At 41.3% G+C, this 25,994-nt stretch overlaps 1 protein-coding gene across 1 annotated transcript; it reads right to left on the reverse strand.

The window, feature by feature from the left end:
- Positions 1-5,796: 5,796 nt before the first annotated feature.
- On the reverse strand, positions 5,797-16,642 carry hoxb9a (homeobox B9a). The gene is made up of 2 exons (XM_039823779.1): positions 15,920-16,642; positions 5,797-6,622 (listed from the first exon to the last, which is right to left on the reverse strand). The coding sequence occupies exons 1-2, from the start codon at positions 16,521-16,523 to the stop codon at positions 6,387-6,389; spliced, it is 840 nt and encodes a 279-aa protein (XP_039679713.1). The 5' UTR covers positions 16,524-16,642; the 3' UTR covers positions 5,797-6,386.
- Positions 16,643-25,994: the final 9,352 nt, after the last annotated feature.

Below are 25,994 nucleotides of genomic sequence, written 5' to 3' on the forward strand. Positions count from 1 at the left end.
ATTTACGTTTTACAGTGTAGCTGCACAGATAAATTACTGCACAATGAGCCAATTTGGAGTTTTCCATTGCCTCGCAGTTTGGATAGGTTACAGAGAAAGGGGGATTGGGGGTTGGGGGGTACAGTGGGTGTTGGTGTATGAGTGACAATTTCAGCACAACTCCAACAACTGACTTCAGACCAGTGATGCACACAGGCATTATCATACAGTATCACAGTGATTAAACAGACAGTAACGCTAGATTATTTTATATATGTAGCTTAGCAATATGGACTATCTAAGCAACAAACTCCAGCCTGTTTCCAGAGCTAGTGGAAACTGAGGGACTACTTTTCTACTGTTGTAAAAAGTACTTTGGCATATGTATGAATACAAGTGATAATTTGTCACCAATGTTGCTTCTACTTACTCTTACAACTTAATAAATCCCTATGTAAGACAATGGTTGTACTGGTATCAAATGTTTCCTTTTCTTTGGTCAGCACACTCTTGCTGCTTGTATCTGCTACTTCTCATTTTACCCATAATAACAGCAGTGCTGCTTCTGATGCTGCCCTTCAGATGTAACCATGGTGTCTCCCTGGTGTTTCTGTGCCTCCATAACCGAAACTCATCCTTGCTTTAACCTGATGTGAATATGTGTTGTTGTGTGAGGCTCCTTCTAGCTGCATTCTCTTAGATTTACTGTGCCATGTGTCACAGACTGCCCCCCATCTCTCTCTCTCTCTCTCTCACACACACACACACACACACACACACACACACACACACACACACACACACAGTTGGGTGAAGCAGCTTGCAGTTGTAGCCCTTCCCTAGGACATGGAGCTGAGTCTGGAGGGAGGCCTGCAGCAGAGTGCAGGGCTTCTGGATTTAATGAAGCTCCGACCCCGCTAGACCTTAGAGAAGTATCACAATCATCCGCCGTCGAGTCCGCAGATGGTTTATGGGATGGCTTTGTTGGGGCCCAAACCTAAATCTCCTTAAACCCTGAGGCCTCATTGGTTGGGCACAGCAATGCAGGGTGAAGCAGAGAGGCTGTGACGAGACTTTGTACCTCTTTACACCAGGGCTGTTTACACAGCTTTTACTGCCAGCACTGTTTGTCTGTTAGTAGATACAGATAATGCTAACACTTTATTTCAAGAACCCATTTTAGCATTGATGAGCACTATATAATACGTTAAATAAATGGTTTATAACACAATACAACACACTATTATGTAACCAATCAGATACAAGAACATGTCTTTGTGTGTATCAATGCAGATGTTAAAACAGCTATAATTCCTCCTAGTGTAGTCATAACTGGTGTATAAACAGTTAGTAGTCTTGTGCATGTGTATAAACAGTCCATTCATAATATAACACAATGTAAGGACTTATTCAGGTGCACAATCATTTGTTAGACCGTGTTATGCTTCATTTGAAGAGTTTTAACTGTTGAGAAAAACTAACTTCAGTATAGTGTGTTAACGTGTGTTATAAACCATTTCAATTTGTATTTATATGTGCTTATACATGCTTAAGATGAAGTGTTGCCAAGACAACGGCTGCTAATGCCACTGTTACTACTCTGTTAGTACTACTGCTCTACTACTGATATTGGATAGCTTCTACACTCAGATTGCAACATGAAAATTGTAGGTTTAGGCATGAAAGGTACACTCCTAGAGCTATTAGTCCTGCTGCAACTAGGGCTAGAGCTCCCACTGGAAACTGGGGTCATGGCCTCAGGGATTCTGGAAATGGTACATTCTGCTATTACACATAGCACGGGTATATTCTAGACTCCATTTCTTAAAATAGTTGTTGTTTTTAGGCAGACATTTTAATCAAGACATATATAGAGACAAGCCTAAATATTATATTATATATATAAAAAATGTTTAACAGAAAACGACTTTTTTGTTGACTATAGTCCCAAACTTTTAAGGAAGGTGGAGTTGCACTGGGGAATTTGGACCCATGACCTGACATAGTTCTTAAAGGGTAGTAACACTGGCATCCGTTTGCAAATGTTCCTATCACAATTGGTATAATTATCAGAATATGTACCATAAGTGTTACCAGCACTACTTTGGTGCTAAAAACCATGGAGCTGAAAGGGTTACTGAATGTCCATCTGCTTCTGTTACTGTTCTCTTACCATTGCTATTTTATGTCATAGTTTGCTTCTGCTTCTTTTGCATGGACAGCAACAAATGGCAACTCTTGCTACTTGCACTACTTCAACTCCAAGCCTCAATATAACTGCGTCTACAGAATGCCAGAAGCAAGAGAGGAAACTGCAGGATCTCTGTGCAGCAGCCCTCATCAGACTCTGTGTCTACCAGTCATTTGGTGCGGAGACAAACACAGGAACCGCAGAGGCTTCACATGCTCCTAATGGACGGCGACGCTTCTAATGAATGCACTCATCTGTGTGGGTGGGGGGTGTTTATGGGTTTATGACAGTCTTTTGGTGTTGCAGCCAAACAGACGCCCCTCTGCTTTAAGCTTCAGTGTACAATTGAAGAGACACATATTTTTAACACATGCTGGCTCATCCGCTTCATTCTCTCCTAGCCCTCTGTTTGTCTATTTCTCTCTTTACACATTATATCTGGAGAAAAGAAAAAGAAATACCTAAAGGATAGCTATAGTATATATTAGTATTAGTATATATTAGTTATACATGTCTATGTGATCTTTATTTACTATTATTACATGTCTATATTTCAAACTTGTATTAAATTAGCAGTGAGAAGCAGCAATGCAACGACACGAAACAAGGTCGTACTGTAAAGTCTCTTCTTTAATAGGAATCCAGCATCAGCAGTGCCATCGCACAAAAAAGACAACAACACATAGAAGAGAGGAAAACATACAAGAAGGACTGGAACATTTCACAGAGAGGAGAGGATCAGAGTGACTGGAGTTTGCCTGCTCGTTAATAATATCTTTACTGTGGCCACATGGCTTAGATTTGCCAAAAAAAAAAAAGATAAACGCAAAGGGAACATAAAATCGCATGTGGAGCTCTGTCCATATTTATCATCAGAAAAATAAAAAACTCCAGAAACTTTGTTCCTCCAGTCAGGAGAGTAGGCTACATACTGGGACAGGAAGCGGGACTAAGTCATAGCATTTGCGGAAAGTAACAGAGTCAGGTATTTCAAATAAGAAGTATCATTTATATAGATGCTTTGCTTCATTTTAATCAAACATTTCCGTCCTCTGTGTCCCAATACTTAGCGGCAGAGTCCAACTCATTACTGTTCACCATGAAACAAATAGACACAAAGAGCTCATCGGACTGACATCAGAACAGATCATCGAGACAGTCGGCACAACAACATGGAAAACAGAATCTAAAGAACATGACAGACAAAAAGAAAGATCTATATTACAGTAAGATGTCATGTCCCAATAAGACAAAAACAATATTCAGCATATTTAACTCATTCCAATACGAAAGACAAGGTTACTCACTTTATATACAATAAATTAGAAATATGTCCTGTCAAGAAACTTCTGTTAAGTCTGTTTTAATTTTTCAGGAAGCATTCCTCTCCGACAGATGTAACACACAAAGAGCTAAACGACGAAATAACGTCTTCAAATGACAAGTGACTTGAGGCATGCGCAAACCATGTAAACATTTTTACTCGTAAATAGAGATGTGATGCTTATAGAGAAATTGTAGCGCTTCTCTGTTGAAGACTTGGCAAAAAAAGGCTCCTCGTAGACCCGTCCATTGCTGCGTGTAAACTACAAATGACAAATAACATCAGTTAAACTGGAGGCAATGTCCGCGCAACTCTGCGTAAACTATGTGTGTGTCAAATGTTTACAATGGTGAAGCAAAAGCCGCCTTTGTGGTCTGCAATAGGCTACAACACACACACACACACACACACACACACACACACACACACACACACGCACACGCACACGCACACACGCATACACTCACAAACGCACGCACGCACACAAACACATGGCACGCACGCACACACACACACACACACACACACACACACACACACACACACACACACACACACACCGTTGTAAAACCAATGTGTTGTTTATGATCCGTCCATAAAACTGCCATCGGACGCCATTTAACTACGTCGACACTTCAAATAACGCCGTAGCGGGCCAGCCTTCCGACATGGCCTCTTCATATTTTAACTTTCAGATCAATAAAAAGTCTGCATAAACCGAAGTCTGACCTGATATACATAATACCCCGAGCTGTTAAATGTAAATCTACACTATTGCTAAATAATTTCGCGCGGTGCAGTGTTCTGTTATGTATTTTAATATAAACTTGTTATAGAACCTCTAGCAATATTTCCAGAAAAAAAAAGAAAAAAAGGCTATTTAAAAATTGTAAGTAGCGCATCGGGGTATTTCCCTCTTTCTTCAGTCCTAGGTTGCGTTTGCAAACCGCCGTTGCGCACACTATCCGTATTTTTTCTGTAAAGAGGGAGAAACACGCCTTGCATAGCACAATACACAATATACTTACTGTATGTATAAAAATAGAGCTGATTATTTTTGTTGATGCAATGACCATGTTGAATGAAGATTTAAGGATGGTGACTGAGGAGAAGTCAGATTGTTGACCAGTGCTTCATGGACTTTGCGCACTAGAATCTGAAATTAGCATGGTTACACCTTCACTGCAAATAGCAGGTAAACTACGAGAATTAGGAGCCATAGATGGTTTGTACTGGCCGGTCTAATCAAGACACCGTCAGACACCGCCTACCAAGAGCCTGGTCTGTCCGAGGTTTCTCCCTAAACAGGAAGTTTTTCTCACCTCCGAGGTTTCTTCCTAAAGGAAGTTTTTCCTCGCCACTGTCGCTAAATGCTTGCTCTTGGGGGAATTACTGGAATTGTTGTGTCTTTGTAAATTATAGAGTGTGGTCTAGACCTACTCTATCTGTAAAGTGTCTTGAGATAACTCTTGTTATGATTTGATACTATAAATACAATTGAATTGAAGAAGCGCCTGTGTCACCTGTGTTTAATGCTGTTTGAGAGTGCGTGGTGCGAAAGCATACAGGCACAGAATTCGAGAAGAAAACTTGAGTCCTGATGCTTGAGGCCTAATTTAAATAAGGACGGATATGATTAAAACAATCTGGTGTTTTGGGCTGCACTCTCCTCTCAGCTCAACTCTGCTAACTGAAGCTCTGCCCATGAAGCGGAGGGGACGACTATCGACAGTCATTAAAGGAATCAGATGAACCGCAGCGCATAAAGCATCTGGAGAGCAAGCTGAAGGGTGGAGATCAACGATATCGACAGCAGCCTTAGCGGATCCCCGGTTGCTGAGTCGGGTTAACACCCTCGGCACCCCATCACTTCTCCTCCCCCTCCGGTATCTGCTCATTACTTAGGTCGACAACCGGGAAACAAACGGCGGCTTGCTGCTTGTATCAACGCCGAGCATCAGGCGCTTTCTAATCAAATTCTGCCAGCAACGAGAGAAACAAGAAAAAAGGAGAAGAAAAAGAAGGATGAACCTGTGTGAGAGAGAGTGTGTGTGTGTGTGTGTGTGTGTGTGTGTGTGTGTGTGTGTGTGTGTGTGTGTGTGTGTGTGTGTGTGTGTGTGTGTGTGTGTGCGTGCGTGTGTCTTCATCCCACTCCGCTCCGTGTTTATTGGTCATGTGAAACCTCGGTTTCAGCACCTCCACGCGCCTCCGATGTCAGCGACGGAACAATAAATAACTAGTAATAAAAGGAAGAGTAGTGCTTGAGAAAAAGTAAAACATCCCTCTCTCAGTCTGCCCCCTCCATCTGTTGTAGCATCGCCAGTCGGTTTGCTGCGTTCTTCGTTTCCATAATGCAGCCTAATATCAGAGCCTAAATAATAGCGTATACAACTATGAAGACGTCGGACAAACAAGAGCTATCAGTTAATCAAACAAACAGTCCAATCTGCAGTTTTACATTGAGTCCGACCCATTTAAAGGAGAGGAGGTCCAGGAGGAATTGCTGTTGGTGTGTGAGTTTTTTCATCCTCCATGACTGCAAACTTAAATTATTCCAAAGTTCAAAAGCTGCCTCCTTCTAACACCAGACATAGCGTTTCCGAGCTTCTTAAGACTTCAGTGTTAACATGGCGGCGTCCTCAGAGTCTGTTAGTGATCAATTGATCAGTTGTATAGATTGGTGTAGGGCTGAAGCTTACGTGGTAGTGCCTGGAAATTAAAACAAATTGGAAATTGCAGGTATGTGTGTGTGTGTGTGTGTGTGTGTTTTCAGTTATTGGGAAGGCCATTTTGTGTTCGAGACATAAGTAATATGGGACTTTAAATTGGATACATGGTATGAGCGTGCGTGTGTGTCTGGATGTGTATGTGCGTCCGCGAGTGAGATTCCCGCTAGTCCTTGGGTTGATCCTTGCTCTGTTTCTTCATTTTCATCCTCCGGTTCTGGAACCAGATCTTCACCTGCCGCTCCGTCAGGTTGAGCGCGCGCGCCACCTCATGCCGCCGGTCCCGTGTGAGGTACATGTTGAACAGGAACTCCTTCTCCAGCTCGAGCGTCTGGTATTTGGTGTACGGGCACCGCTTCTTCCTGGAGGAGCGCGCATGCAGCCAGTTGGCCGAGGGGTCACCTGGAAGAAGAGAAAGAAAGGAAAGAAGGCAATCAATTAATGATAACATTACAAACAAACTCCTGTGTAGCGTACTCTTTCCAGCCCTGTCTTTGGAGAGCTGCAGAACATTAAAAAGACGAAGCATCAAAACACTCCTTGATGATTAAAAAAAAAAATAATCATCTCTCCGTGCGTAAAAGTTGCAGAACCTTGTGCGTAAATGTTTTGCTCGAAAACAACGGACTGTGCAATTGACACTTTGGTGCGTAAACTAAGCTCATGGTGTCAACAGGGGCGCAGATTTGCGCAAGTAGCCTCATGGCTGTTTTATTTGACACTACGTGGAAGACAGACTGCCCGCTCCATCCAACATGCAGCTTCCATGCACGAGGAGGAAAGCACGACGGACAAATATGAAAAGAACCCTTCAATATTGTAGATTTTTTATGAAGTAGAGCGAAAGAAAATGGAAAACTGCGGATTTATTAGTTTACTCATTATTGCATAGTCCATGGTGCTTCTTAGCGGAATCAGCCTTGAGAACCGGGTCAGATTATGAGAGAAAACACACAAAAAAACATCGGGGAAGATGTTACTTACTACTTTTTTTGTGTGAGAATGATGATCACATTGTAGCTCAGCACACAATTACTACATCACTTCTGCTCCTAAATGAATAAATAGCGGGACAAACAAAAAATAATACATGGAGGGACATGTCTGGCCCTGATGGGATTAGAGGAAATATCTTTTTGTGTGCATTGTCCGCCTCTCTCCGCTGTCAACATCATTGAAATTAAAGGTAAGGAAATTAAGGATTTATGATGACCCTCAGCTCATTTAGCCACATCAGAAATAAACAAGCTCCAACGTGCTTGAGATTGCTGAAACTTGTGTTTTGAGATGGAAATGACAACGTTGTAATGCATAAACGTAGGCTCCTAAATTCTAAATTGAATGTTCTCCGGCGGAGGGAAAGTTATGAAATATTGTCTTGACTTTTTTCATCTCTTTCTTTTTCTCCATATGTCTTGTTTGCCAGGCCACCCTGACTCCTCCACCACCCCACCCCTCTTTATAGCTTTCAGACCGATGTAATTAGCAGAGACTTCTTGTTTGGGACGCATGGGTCTAGTTTAGGGCTGAAAGCTATCTGCAAAGCACCAAAGCATCTCAACTATGAGGCAGCGTGCAGGCACTCTCACGCTACCGAGGCTCTTTAAAATACAACTCCACCATGACAAAAAATTTGACCATTTTCATCCCTTTAACACGTTTTTTTATATGCAAATATTAGTTTTCAATCAGTTTAGAAAAATCTCTCAGCACCTGCAATCTCACATAAAACACTTCCGTTTTGAAACAACTATGAAAACCCATTCAGGATCATTGTGAGAGTCCAAAGCTGATTCAGATTCATTTCTACTTTTACATCTTCTAAATAAAACCGTTAACCACGAGCAATCATTTCCTGTGGTTAGGTCAGGCTCTTCCTCCACTCAATCACAACAGTCAAGCCAACAAACAGAGTTTTCCGGCTAGAGTCTGGTAAAACAAAAAGAAATCCAACGCAAACAGCTAAGGTTAAAATGTCAACAAAATGTGATCTATTTCTTAAATTTTAGTCCGAACAGCTGGGAAAAACTAAAACGTGTTAGAAAAGCTTATCGTCTCCGATGATGAACAGTAAGGGGCAGCGTGCAAAGCAGGAAGCAGACCACACTGGAATCATTTTCTTTAAAGCTGCTGTTTCTTCGTTGCATTTTATCAGTCAGCAGTGCAGTCCGGTGCTCAACCCAAATGTGACTCAAAGAGACGATTCCACTCTGGATATATTGGTATGAAACCTGGTTTATTTAGAGTCACTGGCTGTTTTTGTTATACTAAAGCCTTCCAGAGGTAGTGTAAGTCAAGCTGAATGAAACTCAGCACACATGCAGTCTAACCATGAGGCTGAATTTGGGGAAATAAGCTCCATCTAAATCAGTTTGGGCAATGTTAGGGCCAAACAGCTTCTCATTGTTTCTGACAAACTGCAAAGAAACATGAGATTTATCCTTGCAGCCAGGAGCAGGTCTGCACGGGCAAGGGGTTTTAAAGGGGATTTTCTCTCCCTATGTAAAATGCAGGCACAGTCCTCTGGCCTAAAATGGCAGAAGGGATGATCTTATCACTCACAAGCCATGGGGAAAGCCTGAGCTTCCGCGCCTTTTGACACCAAGCGAGGAGATTTAAAATTTGTGTCTCTCTCCCTAAGGAGTCTGTCTTTTTCCTAACTTTCACTGGGTGGAGGCTTTCGTCTGTCAATTTCACTGGTAATGTTTTACTGCCATGACGATCCTACTTGCTATAATGCCAAGACAATACACAAAATTGCATATGACATTCATAACAATGCTTCGTTTAACTCCCAGCTGTGGACAAAGAGCTGTTTTGTGTGGCGCCATGAGCAGTGTGGTTTGATCAGATACATCTACATTTAAATGGCTGACATGCAAGATTCACGCAAGGACAGAAAAAATGGGATGAAAAGAAGAAATATTGATAATAAGTTAAAATTCTGGGATACTTGGTCAATATTAGAACTTGAAGATCAAATTTTGACATTTTAGGTTTAAGAAATTAAGTCATAATGTTCAGATGGCATGTGAGAGTATTAATACTATGTCACAATTCTCATCATTTTGACTTAAAATGTCAAGGTTTTTGCAGTGTAATTCAGCACATTAGAGTCAGGGCCATTGGGTTCAGAACAAGATTACAAAGCCAAGATGGCTGCCAGTGTTGCACACCCCTGCCTATAGCCTTCCTGTGTTATTCACCCCAGCCAAGTTAGTTAGCGGCCATCATCTGGTAAATATGTCCTTAATACCCTCTGGAATCAATTCCCTCCAACATGGCCAGCATGTACGGGATCGATTTCATCTCAGAGCAAAATAATGCCTGGTAAAGAGGTGAGAAGAGGATGGACAGTTGGGTGGGGGTGTGCGTTGCTTTTGTCACACTGTAAAGTGGGTGCTTTGCATTCCCCGGGTGTATAATCACCTCCAGGACCATCCATTACCCTCGGAGCTGTGCCGCGACCGTGGCTGTCACCCAGGATGACAAACGGTTGAGGGTTGGAGCGGTGGAGGAGGGTGGTGAGTTGGGGTGCTAGTGGTGATGGTGGAAGGTATAGACTTTTTTTTCTCCAAGGGGTGGGACGACAGTAAAGATGATGACTGATAGAAATAAAGAATAGGTGGGGGGCGGGGGGTTATGTGTGTATAGCTTTTACAGTTGTAACTTACAGTTGAATTTTTTTCATTAGGCTACATCCGTGTATTTGTGGCGTTAGACAGGCAGATGGACAAAAAAATGGATAATCCCGTAAAGCTATGGCCCTGCGGCATGTTGTGTTCAATTGTAGGCCAATGTGTGTCTTTGACTATGTGTGTTTGTGTGTGTGTGTGTGTGTCCACCATGATGAATGCTGCTTGCATAGAAACTGTGAACGAAACGGCTAGAAGACTAATATCACATCCTGTCTCTTTCTCCCTCCCTTAGCAATTTCACCCTAATAGTTCCAGAAATTGACCTCTCATATATCCCAAAGGCACGTTATTACATTTCAAGGAGTCGTATTTTATTCCCCCACCCTTATACCCCATCTCACCCAGCCACCAACAGCAACACGCCAATTAATGGGGTTGTTCACCCGGGTTATAAGTTAATAAACTTCGGGGGTAATAACTTTCTTGCACTGCCCGGCAGCAGCAGCAGCAGCACAAAGACTGAAGTGTAATCCTGTAGTTTATACTGGATGGCTGCCCAGCACCAGTAACACAAAGAGAATCTGTAGCTGGATGCCGGCTTTGGATGTGATGTTTTGAAAGGTGATGTTTTTCATACAGCCGCCATTTTGAATACCTGGGGAGGGAAACTCTGCCTACATTTGTCCTGCTATTATGTGCCAAGATGCTGACACTACCACTGGTACAGATACAACTGCATTCAAAGAGTCCAGGTTAACAATTTTATTATTACAAATTGGTGATCTTCAAATTCAGCCTTCACAGTATCCTCATCAATTTAAAAAGTTTGGAAGTTGGAAGCATGACATTTTTCTGGGGATAAAAGCTGTATTCTGTTAGGAATATGTCCCTTTTTGGCAACACATACAGGGTACCAACTCATTTGCCTTAAGAACTTCTGAAACACCAATTTATGTGAACAGATGTAGTGGACATAGAGTACAAAATATGACCCATCACCAATGGACCCATCACCAATGATACAACTCACATTTTCCGAACACCAAAAGTTATTGTCTTTTCATCCCAAGTCAATAACTAGTAGCGATAATCACAGGGTACGTCACGATACGATACACAATACATGGTTCGCGATATCGATAAAATCACGATACAGAAGTTCTGCGATAAGCAATATATTGCTAGACAATCCTATAGTGAAGCATCACGATATCGGTCAAACTATGAATACAACATGCCTGTGAAAGTTAAGTGCAGGTTTTCTCTCTTTATTCACTGCAAGTCCAAACTGTTAGAAAACAGCACAATTCAGCAGTACACTTTTTTTCAGTCTGTAAATCAAAATGACACAATTATAGAGCAACTATGGGTCCAGACTTTTGGACTTAAACGTGGCTGGGGCATCTGTTATTTTCCTCAAACTGCTGTCCACCTGTTCAATATTTGTCTTTTTTTAACATATAAAAACAAATCAAAACCTACTTAACTGGAAAATTGTATTTCAAAAGAAGTCAATATGTTATTTGGTTGTCTCCGTAAAGTTTAAACACTAGCCACTTTCATGCACTACACAACAGTGTGTGAGTTTGTGGCCCGTTGCACCCTTATTTGAGAGGGATGAGAAATTGTATTGCAAGCCATTCTCTCATTGTTTCATTATTAAAATGTGTGGCATAGTTACATATGAAATTAATTGCTCCAAATACAGGCAGTTTAAAACACGGCAACCGTATTTTCAATTTCGGCAACCAAAAGCTGATGCCTGGTTGCCAAGCCAGCAACCACTTTAAAAGGTTAGCGTTGAGCCCCGGGCTAGTTAACCTATGTTCAGGTTTCCCTCATTCTTGTGTTAAGTAGCGATGCTGGTAACAGGGAAATCGATTTAGAGCGCCTTATTCTGTTAATTAAAATATTGATATTTGGCACCAGCGTATCGATTATTGTATCTCACGAAGGACAACGATATATGGCTGTATCGTTACTTTGTCCCATCCCTGATAACAAGTGTCGTTCTGTTACTGTTCTCAATCTGTATTTAAATTGTCATGTATTAGTCATCACAGATATTAGACGCATGGCTGACATCACAGTAACTTTACACATTTGTGTGAAAATAAAGATTAGTAGACTATAATGTATTTTAATCTATGCAAAACCAAAACCATCGAAAGTTCCTACCGCCATACCAGAATCGTTTTTTGGAAAAACTTGTATATAAGCGTTAGACACCGCGTCATTTTTACTCTTACGTTATTGTAAGTATAAGACAAACAAAATATAACATGTTAGTGGTCTTTAGAGGTTTAAGTGGATTTTGACACTTTTGGACAGGCCAGGCTAGCTGTTTCCTGTAACAGTCTTAGCTAAGTTAACGCTGCTCGTGGTGGTTAGCTTCATATTTACTGTAAAATCTTCTCATCTAACTCTTAGCAAGAAAGTGAAAAAGCGCACCACGCAAAGTGTCAAACTATTCCTTTAACCCAGAACAAGTTACACAGACAGCTATGAGGCCACTTTAACCATCATTCCAAAACGATATATTGCTACACAGTTGTAGATGTGTCAGGATGAAATATTGCTGTCACTTGTAATATCAAAAGATAGATAAGAGCCAACTTTCCATAGAAAAGCTGGTACCATTCTGCCACTGCAACACAAAGTAATGTATCCCAACACAGCCAATCCAAATCAGCCTTAGCTATGAAGCATAATGTGTTGACATTTCCAACTTAATTCCCTTAAAGGTGACAATTCACATTTCCACAGGAGAGAGGTGCAAAGAGTCTGTTTATATCAGCAGCTTACTAACCTGAGGTTGCACTAACCAACGTGCCTTTTAAATCCAAGCGTTTTCTCTGGGAGTTGCTTGCTAAATCAGTAACCATTCAGTTTGTCAGTGAAGCTGAGTTGGGTTAAAGTAGTGTTTAGCCTGCCTAGAAAAAATATAATTTGCACCCATAGTGTTTAAAATGGCTGCTATGTGAACAATAGAAACAGCCTTCACTTGCTGCTCTGTGCAGCGCCCACTACCTGCCACACTGACACACTGCACATCACAAAACAAACCACAAGAAAAACTGCTGGCTCTGAAACAGTTCAAAGAGAAACTTTCTCTAACTGAGGAGAGACTCTCAGTCGTTGGCCTGTTTGAGCACTAGAACCCATTACAGACAAGTCTTCACTCCCACCAAGCCAGACTGGGACACACAGTGTCACTGGTGGAAAGTCTAATAATTCAGACTGGAGGCTGCTGGGCTCCTTCCAGCTCTTAACCAGCTCCCCTCTGATGGATAGCATGCTCAGATGCTGTAATAAGGTGGGTCTGTGTGTGTGTGTGTGTGTGTGTGTGTGTTGGCCTATTTGTGATTTGTATTTCTTCCTCTGAAAAGGCCATTGCAGAGGCCTCCATTCTTCTCTCATGCACGCGGGCACACACACATACACACACACACACACACACAGTGCACGTATCAAACGGCCACGCGCTCAGACGCAGGGATCAGACTCCTCTGGCAGAAACTAGATTTATCCGGCGGGATTAGAAGAGGGAAACAGAGCCCGTTCACATCACATCAGCCTCGGTTAAGAAATATGTATGAAATTAAGAAGAAAAAAATGAATTTCTTTCCATGCAGGGAGCGTTTGTCTGTCCCACCCAAAATAAGTCAAGAAGCTAAGGAATAGAGATTCAAACTGAGCCAACCACGACAGCACATGATGGATTAAATGTTGTTGTTAGTGCGAGTGATGATAGAAAAACAGAAGAAAACCGTGTTGTACTTGCCAAACCCTCCAGCTTTATTTCAAGATGATTGCGATTTCATGACAGGTGAAATATTAGTATTATTACAGAGTGAGCAGATGAATAAAACAGCCACACATACTCGACTATATGACCGGCAGCCTACAGACTATAATAACTTAAAACAGTTGTGCCTGGTGGGAAATAGTGCGTATTATTTGATGGAAGTATAGCCTAATTATGCAATCAGCTGCATTTACATGTACAACGTTTAAATAAATGATCGGCATGCATTTTATAAGCGACGTCTGAACTTTGAAGGTCGCAATGCATTTCTTTAACAGTGAATCCATTCCATTCATTGTTAAAATAATAATAACATTAATAATAATGCTAAAAATAAACACCACAGTTTTCCAGATAAAAAACTCGCAAAAGAGTATAAGGCGATAATTGTATGACTTGTCAAAGCAGGGAAGTTTAATTATGTTGTCTTCCACCCATCTTCTCATTCAACTACAGATTGAAAGAGCATCAGAAGCCGCTGTGGGAGTTACGTGATCGTGTAGAGTCCAGAGAGCTCGTGCTGACTGTCCCCTTCAGGTGTGAGACGCAGTGAGTTCCGTACGGCGGAGTGAGTCAACGCGGCTGGCTGAGTTATGAGGCCTCCGTTCTATTTAGAACTAATCGCCTGCTCTTCGGCTCGTGTCAATGATGGAGGGCCTGACTCCTTTTATGATTTTTAATGCTTTTTAGAAGAAGACAGGCCATGTATATGGCTGACATAGGCTACATCCGATAGTTTCAACTGAAGGACAGAGAAACGCAACTGAGTGGGTGAGAGTGAAAACAAGAAGTGTTACAGAAGAGTGTCGTTACACAGGAATGCTGGAACAGAAATATGGCAATAAGCCGAGCGCCCCTCCCCTCAAGAAGCACGCCTGTGTCTCAATGGAAAATGATGGAAAGCAATTGATTGCAGAATGAATGGCAAAGCAAAGCAATAAACAATGTCTGACTGCCTCCCAGAAGTAATGGTATTGGAACTACAGCGTCACTTATACGACTGGTTACCCTAAAGATAATCTAGCCTGTCCAGTGCCTCCATACTGGAGATCGGTAGGCCTACTGACTCTTGGTTAGTGCGTAAAGGACCAGGAGGCCTACAGCTTTGTACAAGTCTTACTTGTTTGCTCCAGAGGGATTCTTTTTTTTTTAACAGTTTGGACTGGCCGATCAGCCCGGCTTGTTACAGACTGACATGAGGAGCTTTAAAACGCAATGGAGCGCAGACACAAGCCCCTGTGCACGCGCGCCCCTATGTGAAAGAAAGACACAAACTAAGAGAGCCCCACGACCAAAAATCCACCTGCAGTAAAAAAAAATTTAAAAAGACTAACCCAAAGCACCAACCATTTGGCCCTTGGCCCTTTTCAAACAGGACAGCAGTGCGCATGCCCTGAGCAATTACTAACGTAAAACAATGTGGTTGTTTCCTAAAATCAGCAACGCTCTCTCAAAATCTGACTATGAGGTTTCTGAGTTTTGTTCTCAGCTTTATATTTCTGGTTGTCCTCTGATTTAGAGCGTCTGCCACTGCTTAAATAATCCTCCTTTACTGTTGCTTTGCTTATGTATTTCTATTACTTAGGTTATAAAAGGGCCCTATTCGTTCAAAAACAATCATCCGTAATAAAAAGAAATATGTATGCTTTTTAGCTCACGCATGTCAAGCTATAATGCAGCATAGGTTAAGTCAGAAAATCATCTAACCATCCTGAATACATAAGTTATTTTCAAACTGTCATATGGATGCAATAACAGCATCACCTCAATACAAAGAAATGCATATAATGCAAAAGCCCTTTTGAACATATGTAGAGTTTTTGTCAAGACTGTGTTTATTCTATTGTAAAGCCGTGTTTTTGTTATTGTATACATTTTAATTACATTGCAACATGTTCATGTTATTTTGTCCACCGCTTGCAGGTTATTTGAAGTATGTGCCACATTAGAAAACTATACTCAGACGTTGGTTTAAGGTAACGTCACAGAATACAGGTCATTATTTGCTTATACCGAGTAATCCGTTACTGCAGGAGCCGGCTGATTACACAGCGATGATCCTGTCTAAATATCACAGTAAACTTAGAGAGCAGAAGGTGGAGGCACTTTGGCTCTCCGGCTCTTTGTTCTTGTTTTATGGCGGCATTAAAACATTTACAATCTCTCTCTCCCTCTCTCTCTCTCTCTCTCTCTCTCTCTCTCTCTCGCTCTCTCTCTCTCTCCCACGCACTATTTCCTGCTTTAACAACTTACTTTGATCCAGGCCGTCTTTGTCCTCACTCACTTCACAAATGTCCTTATTTTCTTCGAACCCTGCTCTCGGGATGGCGGCCTGATGGTGGCTTAGCTCGCGCGCCGCCGTGGACGCCGACTCCAAAATGTACGTGGTGGTCTCGTGCTGGTGCTGTCCGCCGATTTTGGGTGGGATCTCTGCGCCGAGATGGCCGAGCTGAGGCTCCAGCTTGACCTGCCCCGTCTGGCTCTGCCCCAGGACAGATTCTGAGCCGCGCGGTGCACAGTCCAGCCATGAGCGTAGGTACCGTGTGTCCGCGGCGGGCACGTGCTGGGCTGGGATGTAAGGGTGGTAGACAGTGGGGAGGCCACTGGCACCGTGGTGTGGACTGAACGGGCTCCAGGACGACGAGAAGACCGGAGGCTTCGGCTGGAAGCTGCATGATGGGTACGACTCGGGAAGGGGATGCTCCGCGCCGCCGGGCTGCCTTCCGCCCGCGGCGGCGGCGGAGCTCGAGCTGGAATACTGGACGCTGGGAAAGCGAGCCGGGGTTGAGAGTTCATCGCTCTCGTGACTTATGATGGAGTCCACGTAATAGTTGCTCAAAGTCCCAGAAATGGACATTCTCGGACATTATCTGCGAAACGCCGCTAGTTCACTAAATGGAGAACAAGAAGAGAGACATTACGAGATGTTTCTCTTTCCCTCACTCTCTTTCTTTCTCTCTTCTGTCCTTTGCTAGCTCGCCCCCTCCCTTCCTCTGTCTCTCTCTGTGGGTGTGTGTCTCTCTCTCTCTCTCTCTCTCTCTCTCTCTCTCTCGCGCGCGCGCGCTCCTCCACTAGTCCCCTTTCCTTCCAAACAACTTGCTCACTATAGCGAAACAAAGTGCTACAGCCTACAGCCTCGAACTGTGCGCGGGGGTTTGTCGGGTCTGTGCGCGAGGCGCAAACTGATTGGCCGGACTTTTTCTTCGAGCATGATAAAGCGTCAATGGAGCGTAAATCAATCCTGCACGCGGGCCTCCTTCCTTTTTTTTTTTTTTTTTTTTTTTTTTTTTTTTTTTTTTTTTTTTTTCTCTCTTTTCTCTTTTTCTCTATCTCTAATATATTGCACTCCTAAATAAATTGTCTTGTTTATATGCAATATGCAAAATGAACAGTCCGTCCGTATATCTAGTCTGTGTAGCTATGGCGGCTGTCAAGTCAGAATTATATCCAGCCGTTAAATTATGCTTCGTCTCGACAGTATGCATGAAATGCAGAGGGAAGACAATAGCTGACAAATAAGTGGCGCCATTATTTGTATGTATTTGTTTATTTATTTATTTATTTGTACCTTATCAAAATAGATTTGCGTACATTTCCGTGTGAAGCGCACGCCAATGTGGGCTATTACCGGGAGGACATCCACTCTTGCTGAATTGTGCGCAAGCAATCACTTAAATCAATCTCTACATCAGGGAGTGTGCATTTAAAACGCCATTAGTAAGCGCCGATATAGTCCTGCACTTGAGTCGAGTCAACAGCACAGATATTTTCTATCCAAGACAAGATAGATAGTAAAATTCACACCTATGTGTGGTTAATTATTTACCCCCTTTCTGAACATACTTGGAAGGTTTTCTGTGAGCTGCAAAGCCGCCTGACACTGTTTTATTGGCAGATTAACAGTCATTTTTGTTAACGACCGCCATTAAATCGGGCCCTGCGTGGTTATGCCCCTTGTCTTTACAGCGCAAACTACTTCAACCACTTTTTTTGGGGTCCTTTTAATACCATAATAAAATCCTACATCAGGGCGGCTGCTTTGGTTTTATAGGGCTGATATATGGCCTGTGGTGGTGCGGACCGTAAAGGCGAATGAAGCTGCTGCAGCCTCTCCCCCGGTCGGGTGAAGGGCGCTTCTCACTCAGCGGCCAGGCTGCCATGAGTAAACACAACTCGGACAGGAGCTCGGCGGAGGGACCGGGGGACTGAGGCTGGATGCAGGGTGTAGCTTCCTTCTGCAACGGAATAGTAGGCCACCTTGGCTCTGCTGGTCTAAGTTGGAGCTGCCGATGGTGTCCTCTTGTGCTCACAGCCCCTGAGTCTGCAGCGTTTGAGGGATGCAATCCGTCATTTCGCTTTTTAATGAGGAGACTGAAGAGCAGCAGCAGACCGGACTGCCGGTGAGTCCAGACACCTGACTTCCTGCTGACCTTTATCAAAGTCCAGGGATTGTAAGTCTTTATTTCTTTGTAATTATCACAGACGTGGAGTCTTGGACTCTTTGTGGATGGCAGGCTGCTATAGTCGGGGCTATAAATCCGATCTCTGCGTCGCATATACAGCTAACACCGTTATTTACGACGATATGAACTACGCAGGGCTAACGCGGTTATTTACGAGGATGAAGGTATAGGCTACAGCGCTGCTTTCAGATCTGCTGAGGACAAATGATGAGACTGGAGACACACTGAGCGACTGGTGCGCTTTCATTTCAGTAGCAGCAACACAAACCCAAACCAAGAATCATTTAAACATCAGTCGCGACTCTGGCGCCCAGCTTTGGCCTTTGAGCTTGAATTCACCACATTCCTCTACCCTTCCGTCCTAAAGGACCTAAAGTCCCAGCTCATCTGGACAGCTTCCTTTGGATGCCAGCGACCCAGTAAGGACCTGACTGAAACATGTTTATTTAAGGTTGATGAGATGCATAACCTGTGCTAATAAAGAGGGGTTCTGCATCCAGCTGGTATTTTTAGAAATGGCTTAAATGAGCTACAACATACATAAGTAGCCTAATAATAGTTACAGTGCTGTGTTAAAGAAGGGCCTCCTTTTAGTGAAGGGGCGCAACATATACATGTGTCAGTTCAAACAGCATTTTGTTTTTTCAATATCCTAAGCCCTGCACTTTAGGCAGTGTTCCCGGCAGGTTTTGAGTAGAAACCGACTTTGTTTTCCAGTCCTAGATGCTCGGGATATTTTTCAGTCAAAATGGCCTCTCCTCAGACCGCAGGCTGTGGGAATTTTAATTTTCGGAGGGCCTCCGCCCTGCAGGCCGGGCTGCCAACCAGACAGCGCGTTAATTGGAGACAGTGGCGCTGAAAAAGATTGAAGACATTATCTGCAAACCACCTTTATTTTCTACACGTTGCCTGAGTGCAATGACGGAATTAACATGGACAAAATTATCCCTCAACACACATGTTCACACGTTAGAAGTGCGCTAACGATATAAGGAATGCATGTTCAAATACCAAAAAATAACCTAAATGCATACGGAAAGCTATGACTCTTGTTTTCTTGTTGCACTTAACATTGGCCACATATTTCAAAGTGTACTTCAAATATCGTGAAGTTGAAATATTCTTCCAGCAGGCTGACGCAGAGGAATCAGACTATGAGGTCATGTAGGCCAAAAACGAAACTGTAGTAGCCTACTATGGAGTGGTGGAAGAAGTATTCAGATCCTTTACTTAAGTAAAAGTACTAATACCACACTGTAAAAATACTCTGTTACAAGCATTGAAAATGTTACTTAAGTAAAAGTAGGCCTATATAAGTATCATCATGAAAATGTACTTAAAGTAGGTTATTAAAAGTAAAAGCATAAAAATCCTCCCATTGTAGAAAGTGTAAAGGATCCAAACAGTTGTGTGTTTAATGGTCGAACCATTTCAGCTGGACTTGCAGGCCGTTATATTGTTGGGTAGTTTAATTTATAATAAAACATCGTATTTTATAAACTACATGCGTTGTGTGTGCAAAAAGCTTAATGTGTAAAGTAACTAGTAACTAAAGCTGTCAGATGAGTGTAGTGGAGTAAAAAGTCCAATATTTCTCTCTGAAATGTAGCGGAGTAGAAGTAGAAAGTGGCATGAAAAGAAAAGACTCAAGTAAAGTACAAGTACCTCGAATTTGTTACTTAAGTACAGTACTTAAGTAAATATACTTACTTACATTCCACCACTGCTTCATTTCAGCCTCGGCCGCTGTTTAATATCTCGTCAGAAGGCCAAGTTGATCAACATGTTTTAACCAATTAAAGCCATTAGGAAATTCACAACATATTCTCAGCTGATATGAAACTGAAAGGTTCTCATATAACTCCATTACATGTGAACGGTTATCAGTTCAGCCTAACTAAAGCTGTGACCAAATCAACCAACTGAGGACATTTTAGGTTTACAAGCTACCAATAAAAGTATTTACAGCTAAATTAATTTATTGTATCCCCTTTCTTGTTCCTAGCATCCCCATGAACACGCCATTGAACGGCCATAAAACCAGCTTTGTCATTAAAAACAGAGTTTAATCAACTTGAGAAACGCGACTGAACTCATCGCGGAGAAGAGCTTCAGCATTGCACACTTACTGTCTTTGTTTTCCCTAACAGATTTTAAATAACCGAGGTACAAGCAGTTCAGCTGAGGCCGCGATCGTCTCTGTTGATTTGAAATACTGACATGTGAAGTCCAGGCTGTGATTTGCTTTTCCTGGAGCGAAAGCCTTCATTTCCACCGACGGATCTGGATTTAGAAGGCATAAATTTAGACCGTATTTCTAATTACACCTTACGCACATTCACGGGGTATTTAGTTTTGAAAGTGAAATGTTGTCTAAGAGTTAGCAGACACTGCTTGTAATCAGCTAGAAATCTGATTTTAGCTTAAATGTCTTTTGACAGTTTATTATTGAACCTGTTTTGTTGCATGAGGCAAACACAGTGTGAAGCAGACTTCAGCTTAAAAAAATATACACATGCGTAAATGGTCCATAAAGAATCCAGCACCTAACACAGGCAGGGGAGAACACACATCCTTCGATCAAACATCTCAAAAACGAAATATTTTCACGTTATTATTGTTCTTGTATTCATTTAACTGATCGGTGCAATATTATATTATTATTAAGCAATATATGTATTATTTATCACAACCTACCTGCCCTTGTTTTATGATGGTTGGTATACGACTTGGAATGGGGTTGGCTGTCTGTGTGTGTGCGTGTGTGTGTGTGTGTGTGTGTGTGTGTGTGTGTGTGTGTGTGTGTGTGTGTGTGTGTGTGTGTGTCCAAGGCTAATTAACACGCAGTCAGCTAGATCCAGGCCGCTTTATTGCTGTAAGTAGCCTAAAGTATTGAAGGTCATTGACTCATGTTTCATAACGCAGGCCAGTGTATTAAGCGTTTTTGTTGCCGAAATATCTTTACACATTCATTTAAGGATTCATGAAATATCGCACAATAGCCAAAACGTTGTGTTTTGTAGGCTATTTATACAATGTACATAGGCCTACCGAATATTTTAGGAACACAGTCGAAATAATCCTTTTTGGCTCAAGACTCAAGACTGCGGGTCAGGGTCAAATTCTTTCAGATATTGCATTGTAGCGGGTAAAACTGAGGGAAAAAAACAGATGCATCTATATAGTAACAACTACTGTAGACAATTAGTTTCACCACAGTTTGTTTTTTTCTTTTTCTTTTACAAAACATTAAATTGTTTCAGGGCTGGGAACAAGCAGGACAACAGCTCCGGAGCTGGGTCGAAATATATTTTACAGTAGCAATAAAATTGATGTATACTGTCCAACTCAGTTGGCCAATGAAACGGAAGCTATACATATAACACAATGCAGAAACATGTCTTTTAATAGTGTGTTGAGATAAATAGTTGTAGTAAAAAAATGAATAAACGTTTTGTTCTGGAATTTAACACACACACGTGGGCATAGCCTACGTTGTAGGCTATTTTGACCTATAAGTATTTGGGAATGCGTTATAAATGCTATAGGCTATTAAACATGTATCTGTATACATGTATCTTCCATACGTGGTGTCATATAAATAAGATACTAACTAAGATAATATCATTATGATTGATTAATGAATCTGGTAAATAGTGCTTGATGTGGTAAATATGGGATATTAATACATAAAACAATTCCCAGTTTTTTTTTTAAGCTATGCATTCCTGTGTAATGTAGCCACATATTTACCATATCAAACATGAACATTTCTTTAATAAAAAAAAACCCCAAACAGAATCTGGATGATACACATTCACTTAACAACATGATGTATAATGACTGATCAGGCTTTCTTTCTTTTTTGATGAAAAAGCATCAGTAGTTACAATAATGGCAATTGAGCATGATACGCTATTTGATTGATACGAGCTATATATTTTAATAACAGCCCATGCCTGGGCCTCATAGATCATGAACAGCATCGTATTTCTCAGCTGAAAAGCCTGAGGAGGCTGCAGGCATCTCCCTGAGCCTCTTTACAGCTCAGATGGTAAAGTTGCCTTTGTAAATGAAGTCAGTAGAGAGTTATTAACTGACTATCTAGGACAGCAGCGGAAAGTAGAAATGTAGCATGACGTGGGGCGGTCTCTCGACGGCGGCAAGAAATGTTCTGAGACACATCTTACAAGGAGAGAAAGGTGTGTGTGTGTGTGTGTGTGTGTGTGTGTGTGTGTGTTTGCATTACCTTCTTAAAAACCCTCTCAAACGTTTTGCATCGTCTTGCTACAATGACGATAAAATCACTTGCTTTATTATCATGCTTTATTATTATTATTATTATTATTATTATTATTATTATTATTATTATTATGTTGAATGATGATGACATGCTTGTGCAAGAAAATATGAAGAGAATACATAGCTAGACTTTTAGTAATGTAACATTTGTTACAGTTATGTTATTGCTGCCATCCCTATAAAGCCACAAAACAAAAGACCAAAGTCATGTGTGCGTTAGTCTAAATCAACCTCATCTCTGTTACTTGTGACTTATAGTGTGTTTTGTGTGTGTGTGTGTGTGTGTGTTAGAGAAAGAGATGCTCTTGAAACACAAGCATTTTTTTGCTTCTGATCCATAATTATAAATAACAATATTTGTCACTGCTTTACAGAGACTAAATGACAACATAAAGTAACAAAAAAAGCAAAAGTATCAAATATTGAAAATCTCTTTTTTGCTGAAATGAACTTGTGTATCCCACCCTTTTACAACTACATTTTATTTTTCACAAGTAGTGACAAGTAGTCATTTATATTTATATTTTGTTTCAAGCTTACCCTTGTGAGATATATTAAAAAAAGGTGATCAAATTGTTATATTGATCACAAAGCAGTATTAAGCCATGCATCGTAAGAACAACCTTGCCTCTGTATCAGGGCTTCATTCTCCACATCATAACCACACAAGGAACAAGAATTCTGTTTTGAGGAATATATTACTGTACATGTGGAGCTAATTAAGTTATGACTGAACTTTATCTCCAGCTGAGAGCACTTAATTTGTTCCCACAGTTGTCCTTTATTTTGCATCAGAACAGTAAGCTGTCCTACAGTTAATTAAGGTGCCATATACACGTAGCTTATAGGCTAATATCCTGTATACTTAGCTTGCATATGGCTAACATTTGTCACAACATACACACACCTCATGGAGTAGTTTACAGACATGTCATAACACCTGGCCTTGTGGTGAGGGTGTGTGTGTGTGTGTGTGTGTGTGGACGGGGGCAACTGCCTCACTTTAATATGATAGCATTCAGCACCAAATCTCTGTGATATGTGAAATACTTGGTTTTGTGATTTAATCTATATGTTTCCTATCATTATGTCACCAAAAGCCTTTGTTGAGTGTTTGTCTACAAATTTGTTGGCATGTTAGGCTCTACCAAATTGTCCAAAAGATAAATAAGCAAGGAAACGATCAGACATTTTGCTGACTTAATGGTTCTAATTTTGTAGTATTGTCCTTCTTATTCAGGTTGGGTTCATTTCAAGCAGTAAAAGCTTGGACCATAATTGCCGGCTGCCCAGTTTGAGCTTCCATCCTCATTCCAGTCTTCACTGCAAATGAAACATTTGGTCACTTAAAATCTACGACCTAATTTGCTGTCTTAACATATCTTACTTCTGTGAGAAGCTTTTTTTTTTCCCTTGGAGAAATTCAGAAAATAAATTTAGTAATTTAGGGAATGTGTAGTTTATATTATGTAGTGTGTGTGTGTGTGTGTGTGTGTGTGTGTGTGTGTGTGTGTGTGTGTGTGTGTGTGTGTGTGTGTGTGTGTGTGTGTGTGTGTGAAATGACTATTTATATTCCGCATTATAAACACTCACTGTGACTGTAATCCCCTACATTTCCTTATTTGCAGAACTGCAGATGATTTTCAAACTTGTATCAGACCAGGGGAGCACCTATTTAACATATTTCCCTCCTACCCATGTTTTTCAAAATATAGTGTCTAAATACTTAACTTAATGTTAGTAACGAAGAGACTGGCTTTGTCTACTGTCTCTTCAGTTTCTGCCTCATGCACCACACAGTAGATTAGGCAAATGTATCAAAGCCATGGCTGGGTGAGCCATTTAGGGAGGCTGAGGCAAAGCTTTCATCTCTCCATGTCTCTCCATAATTCCCATTAAGCCGAGTGCACACAGACTATACAGCAGCTTCATTCTGTGGAGACAGACGCAGAAACCAAACAATATTCTCATGCTGAGAAAACATTATCTGGGCTGAAGGTTTCTGTCTGTTATGTAGTTCTTAATTTGATTAAAAAAACACAATATATTTAGGAATATGCACCATGCGAGCACAATATAAACTGAAATAATAAAGCTCCTGGAACTAGATTTTAGGAAAAGGCCCCTCTACAAGACATGGCCACAATATTAGTTAGAAGTGCAGGACCCCCTCAGTTCATATAGTACATTAGTGGTGCAAATTCCAAAACAAATGTCCAATTACTTAAATTACCCAAACCTACTGACATGTAATGAACCTCTGACTTTTGGTATCGAAGCAATAAGCAAGGTTTTGGATTTCAAGGAAAGTTTCCAGTTTTCACAGCTGATAATCCTTAAAATTTCACAAAGTACAATTTACATATACAGGCTGTTTTTTTTGTCAATCTCCTTATATCTCTCTGGTTATCTCAGTAGCTCAAAAACACAACATGGTTTATACACACAATACATCACTTTTACAGTATATTTGAGATACTGTATAAAGCTATTGTTAAAAAAGGAATAAGAAAGTATGTTAGCCTGTTTGTGATAAAATTTATAAAAGTAACTGTGTGCACATCCCACCTTCTGGCAGGAAATACTTAATGAAAATACTTAAAACGAAAATAATATAATGTCCGCAACACTGCTTTAAACTCCCATATTTAATATAAAAATGCAACGTTTCGACCCAGCTGGGTCTTCTTCAGGCAAAAAGCCTGTTTGTGATAACAACAAAAACCATGTGGTTAATATTAGAGAAACATCCTTGTCATGGTTGCGTACTATCGTCAGTGATAACTTCTAGTGCGAGATGGGTTGTGAATGTTTTATACACCTATCTACTAGTGAGCAAAGTTTTAATGGTTGCCAGGAGGCCGGTAGTACAAGAAGGATGGGAAGGTTGACTTCAACTTTCAACTTTATTTTGAGTTGAAAAGGCATCTTGTTGTCACTTAAGGGCCCTGTTCATGTTGCACAGACATTTTAATTGCATTTTGTGTCTGTTAAGAGGCACAAAGACACTCTAAAACTTGCCCCGACAACTGCCATTTTAGCTAAGTGGAAGCTTGTAGATGTAGCTGCAGCTACTCCGTGTTGACCGCACCATTTCGGGTCTTTTTCTTTTCTATCGACTGTATTTATAGCGATCAAGATTAACATAAAAATTGGCTGTTATTCTCCTTTAACTGTCGTCGCTGCAGGACAGTCACCTTTTGTCAGCTAAACCTAACTGCAACGGCCTCTGAAACGACCGTAACTTACCCTGCACCCGGCTCACATTAACATTTTCTCTGCTAAATTTAACTGTAAAGACCATTACATTTAACCGTCATGTGACCAGTCGTCACGTTATGGGCCGGCAGTTGCCGTAAATTCATAGAATATCATACAAATTGTTGTTCATACGTTTTAGTACGAGGTGAATGCATTGACTGATCACGTGTTCGCTGAAGACCAGACCAAGTGTCCTGAGGTCTGTCGGTCATAGAGTTCAGGTATCCTCTGAGTGATGTGATGTTACTAAGTGCATTTACCTACAGAATTTAAGTACAATTTACAGGTATTTGTAGTTAACT

Source organism: Perca fluviatilis, chromosome 15, assembly GCF_010015445.1.
Source record: "Perca fluviatilis chromosome 15, GENO_Pfluv_1.0, whole genome shotgun sequence".
In the NCBI taxonomy this organism is placed as follows: domain Eukaryota; kingdom Metazoa; phylum Chordata; class Actinopteri; order Perciformes; family Percidae; genus Perca; species Perca fluviatilis.